This window comes from Gavialis gangeticus, unplaced genomic scaffold, assembly GCF_001723915.1.
Source record: "Gavialis gangeticus isolate Ggan-Ray unplaced genomic scaffold, GavGan_comp1, whole genome shotgun sequence".
NCBI classification, from domain to species: Eukaryota; Metazoa; Chordata; order Crocodylia; family Gavialidae; genus Gavialis; species Gavialis gangeticus.
Genome location: NW_017729033.1, coordinates 100,484,620 through 100,490,126, shown reverse-complemented (window position 1 = coordinate 100,490,126; position 5,507 = coordinate 100,484,620). Strand labels below are relative to the sequence as shown.

General features: G+C 39.7%; 1 protein-coding gene across 1 annotated transcript in view; it reads left to right on the top strand.

Moving 5' to 3' along the window:
- The first annotated feature begins 1,872 nt into the window (after window positions 1-1,872).
- LOC109304109 (dentin matrix acidic phosphoprotein 1-like) overlaps window positions 1,873-5,507 on the top strand; it is a 13,825-nt gene continuing 10,190 nt past the window's right edge. Inside the window, exons 1-3 of the mRNA XM_019526615.1 lie at window positions 1,873-2,138; window positions 4,142-4,215; window positions 4,328-4,375. Coding sequence (XP_019382160.1) covers window positions 4,162-4,215; window positions 4,328-4,375 — 102 coding nt within the window. The 5' untranslated portion in view covers window positions 1,873-2,138; window positions 4,142-4,161. The remainder of the gene's footprint in view (window positions 2,139-4,141; window positions 4,216-4,327; window positions 4,376-5,507) is intronic.

Sequence of the window (5,507 nt, the reverse complement as noted above, 5' to 3'; positions counted from 1 at the left end):
GTTTATATTTTCCTCCAAAAATGAACTTAGCCAAATTCCCTCTCTGTTACCTCAGTGTAAATACAGAGTAAAGCCACTGAAGTCAGCAGAGTTGGTCTGGATTATTTGTGTCAAAGCTCAGAGATGAATTAAGCCTCTTGAGGACACTGAGAGAATAATGTCATGTTCAATGAGTGTAACCTAGCATTGGGGAGAGGAGGAGAAAACTTTAGGAGAATCTGGGTTACACTCCGGAAGGATACTGTTTATTTTCAACCTGCAATTTGATGGTATATGGTCCATTTTAAAAGCAAAATATTTGCATTTCAGGCTGAAGGGATTTCTCAGCTCTGGTGGGGATGACTTAGCAATATCCAAATAAGGGCAAGGAAATCATCTCCACTTTTCTTTCAGTTTAGCATCAGAATTTCCTGCAACATATCATTCCTCTCCTCATCTGGCATTAAAATACATTTACTTGGAATAAGCCTGGTAAAGAAGTCATAAAACAAAAGGAATGTGTGCTTGGTATCTACTAGCATAATTTATAATTACTTCTGTGTGTGTGTGTGCATGTGCGCACACGCGTGCACATGTGCATGCGTGTACTCATGTACATACATATGTACAGAGAAAGAGATCCTATTAAAATTGCAATCCTAAGAATAATACATAGCACTATATGATTCTCAGGACAACAGAATAAGGCAGTTAGGTATTACTATCATCACTGTAATAACAGATAAATGGAAATAGAGAAGTTTGGCCATGTTCAGAAGGAAGGAACAGAGGAAATCTGTGTCTACCCCAGGACTAGAACTCAAGAATTCTTGGTTTCTTGTTCCAAGTTCAGACCTCTAAATAATAATTAAAAAGTATAAGAAAAAAAACCACCACCAAACTGCTGCATGATTTTTCTGTCATTTGCATTAGCTTGGCAAAAATCCTGTTGAGTTTTTACTTTCAATAAATACATATAGGACCTGATCCCCTGAAGTCAATGGAGAAATTCCTATTAATTTTGCCAGAAGCGAATTAACCATTCAATGCCCAGATTTACAAAACTGTATGATGATCTTCCTTGGTGAGACCAAAAATAATGTAGAGTTCATACTGATCCTTATAAACAGGGGAAATGAATACATATCAAATGAATGTGCCCGAATTTTCTGCACAGAAAGTTCAGGCACACAAAATTGTGCCCACACAGGCATCTGAACATGCTCCTATCAGGAGTAAATTTGCTCCTGATGGGAAGAGTTCAGTCCAGGGCTGCTCCTGTCCTGCTCTGCCCCCCTGCAGCAGCCAGAGGGAGCTCCAGACTCCCTTGGGTGTGATCCCATGGCTGTCAAGGGGCACAGGGGCCAGTCCTGATCTCCATGGGGCAGGGGGAGCTGTTTCGGCTCTGTCCTAGCAATTTGCTCCCAGTCATGGTCTACACATGTGCTTTGACACATTAGTTAATGTGCCATTTTTTTAGTATATGTATGTATTCATACTAGCAAATGGTGCATTAGGCTAATTTAGTGCACAGTAATTGCTGTGCACATGTAGACAGTGATTAGTCTAATGTGCAGTAAAGCGTCTTGTCCAAATGCATCCAATGTGTTCTATGGTGTGAACATGTAACTTGCAGTTCCTGGAACATAAACACACAACTCCAGGCTTGTATAACTTCAAAATATGCATTAACAGGAAACAGTCCTAATCTTGGTTATACCAAGGACCTGGCCAAATGTGTGGGTGACGTTATAACTGTTTATGCTGTAAGCTTGGATGTATGTGAATGGTACAAATTTAGAAATCAAAATAAAGACTTAGCAAAATCTTTCATTAAATGAAAACTAATCTAGTCATTTTACAACCACAGAAGCTTTTTTTAGTCAAAATATCCCTGTGGAGGTTGCAGGAAGTGTAGGAGTGTTGGATTCCCGGTGACACCTCATGACATCATGGCCCCTCTTCAAAATCCTGATTGGTTCTTTGGCTTCTGAAGCTCATTTGAAGCAGAGTTTAAATTCGCACCCTGGTAGAAGACTGTCTGGATACTCAAGTGACACTGAGATACAGTTGTATAAGTGGTCCTTGTGCCTTTGTGAGAGCTGAAATTCAAAAGCCAAAGTGCTCCTGAAGAAAGCCCGGTTGAAGTATACACAAAGGTAATGATTTTAATTTCTTTAGTTTATTCTGCCATTGCTATGAGCGAAGAACGAAGCAGGCTATCTGCAGCAATGTTTATGGATTTGTGACAGAAAAGCACAATTGATTTGCAGATATAGATGCAGATATAGTTTCTAAGGAAAAAGCAAAAGCTCATTTATTACTTTCAGATTTTAGAGTGTTCCTGGTGAATAAGAGAGTATTGTAATGTGTTGCTTCCTCTCTAGGGTGTATTTACCTGTTTGTATCTTTTTTTCTGTTGCATTTGATTTGATTTGCCCAATGTATGAATCTGTATATGTAGGGCCGTAAGGCAGGGCACCTCTTTGCCTTAGAGAAATAAATCCAGGCAGCTATGATGTTACACTGCTGTGTGTTTAATTGACTGTGCAAAAGGAAGTATATGACAATAGTAAATAATGGGGCAAAAGGCACTACCTTCACCTATTGATCTCAGTAAAGCTTAGTGTAAGGAAAGATGGCAGAATCACACCTTCTGACAGTACAAATGATGGAACATGCTTTTGCTTCTAGTCACTGTGCATTGTGCCTAGCATTAAAAAAGATGTTAATACAATGGTAACTTAGTTTGACTTCTAATTCTATGGAGTAAAACTGATTCAGTGAAACTGGATTTGTTCGTCTGTGGGCGAATCTACACAAGATGTTTTGTCACCACAGCGATGAGCTACAGTGATGTAGCTCATCGCTACAATGACACAGCATCGGTGGGCACAAACTGTGACGCTGATGCTACATCACTGCAGCAACAAGCTATGTCTCCATAGCTCATTGCTACGGCAACGTAATGACTAAAAATAAGAGTGCGCTGCCAGGACTGTGCAGTACTAAATGTGCAGTCAGAGGCATGTGTAGAAATTCCACAATTTAATTTTGGATCCATGGTAGATTTAATGCAATGCTTAGTAATCTTCCCTACAATTAATTTAGATGTAAATGCAAAGATTTTGACAATTATATACATATACATACATACCTGTGTGTGTGTACGTGCATGCATATGTATATGTGTGAGGCAAAGATTTTTATGCGTGATATATTTTATTGGATGAACTGCGTGGTTAGTATTAAGTTAGAAAAAATTTCAAATGCAAGTCACTCTTCTTGAGTGCCTTGCATTCGAAAGCTTGTCTAACTTTATCCTAACCAAGCAGTTCATTCAACAAAAGATGTTACCTATACAAATCCTTGCCTTTCACGTAATTCTTGGACCATCATAGCTACAACATTACCCCAACACTGCTATATATATATACATAATACTGCAAGCTGTAGGTACAGACATTGACTAAACCAGTTAACAGACTGGTTATTAGCTTTAGGGCTAAGCACAAATAGTCAAAAGTCTGTGAGTTAACTTGAAACTGGAGGGTATCTGGGACAGAAGTTCAATACACTGATTTAACCTAAATAATTTAATTCTGATACTACATCCACCCAGGTTTATCTTAAAACAGTTTTGGCCATTTTGAAAGTGGTTTATGTGCACTGAACTTCCGTTGTGTTACAGATTTGAACTGGTCTCCAATCACTTATACTGGTTTACGTGTAATTTCTGTTCCTAGCCCAGAAGTGACAGAGTCATTATGAAACTGATAAATCAAAAATAATCTTTTGCAGGTTACTGAATTTTCAAGGATAAACTAAGCAAAGCCTGTGCTTCAGTAAATATTTAGTATTCTAACTCAAGAGGAAACTAAAATTTGAACTTACTCCCATAGAAATGTGATTGACAAGATTTTCAAAAGAGGCAAGTGATTTTGGAAAGGAGATGGAAAGGAGAGATGTTCTGCCCTCTTTTGAAAATCAAGCCCTTTTCAGGTGTCTCAGGTTGGGTACACAAACACTTAGCACGCCAAAATTACTAATAATTTCTGAGAATATAGGGCATGTGCTTTATATGCTCTTATAACAAATCAGTCTGAACTGTAAATAGGAGCATATGTAAATACTCTGTTGTAACAGCCCTCTTTCATTGCAGTTGCACACATCATCATCAGTATGAAGACTGTACTCTTGTTCATTTCCCTATGGACTTTAACATATGCTCACCCCGTAAGTACCTATTATGAAACCATTAAAACCCCAAGCAGCAACCCATTTAGCATACCCAAGACACTCTGTACAATTTTTGTTCATTCATAACTTGTCTCTTCGATGTGTTTAGGTGCCCAACCATCCAAATGTTCATGACAGCAGCTCTAAGGAATGGAGGGTAAGTAAATAACCTAGTTCAGTAACTAGGTTATAAAATGATCTTTAATGAGGCCCTAGTCCAGGTTAGCTGTGATCAAGACATTGCTTTAGTGTAGAAGCTACAACAGGCCTGGTTTTTGAGTGATAGCCATTTATTCACCTGCTCAGTTTTAATTCATTAATGGCTTCAGCCAGATATGTTTCCCACATAAACAAGCACATATCTTCATCCACACAAAGAACCACATAGTATATTGTGGTGGTGTGATTAGATTCATATATTCTATGCTTTTGACCACTTCAGTTGTGTATTACCCACTAATCCATTTACTGAGAACTTATTCTACTGATCCAGGGATCTATGAAGCTCAATACAGCTGTTCTTGATTTAAAATCAACCTGACAAGGGAGCATTTGCTTCTTCCTTGCTAAACTATGGAACTTTGCTTTGAAGTTACCCCAGTCAATAGCACAGAGCAGGGAAGATTCAATTATGGACTGGTAAATGCTTTTTCTAGACCTAAAATATCACAGGTTGCAAGTTTGATATCTCCTGATGCTGCAGAGCTAGCAATGGGAATTAAATGATATTGGAAAGGGAAAAAATCCAAACTTCCCAACAGGACAAAACCACTTGCTACTTATTCTGGAGTATCATACTTTGGTATTAAAAGAGGGTTGCTGTATGCTAAGCCTGTGTGAATAGAGAAGTATACAATTCAGATTTGGCTGATTCAGAGGACAGTGATTCAATGCAGAGATTTAGATCACTGTCCTGAATCGATTCAGCCGAATCAGCTTTGGAAGATTTGGAGAGATTCAGTGATTCAGATCTGATGGGGAGAGGCAGGTACACAGGCAGCTGTGCTTGCCTCTTCCCAGGCGGGGGGAGCTGCAGGAGAAGCCCCCATAGCTGCCCTACCCAGCCCCATACCCCACTCAGCCCCAGACTCATCACTTAAAAAAAAAAAAAGGCCCTACCCAGCCTCAGCCCCACTTAGCCCCACCCCCTGCCTGGCCCCATCCCCCACTCAGCACTTAAAAAAAGAAAAAAAAAAGAGCCCGCATTCACTGGCTGCAGGGGTGGTGATCAGGGCCTCTGGGCATTGGTGGCAGAGCCCCACCCAGTGCAGGGCAGTAGGGATCACCCC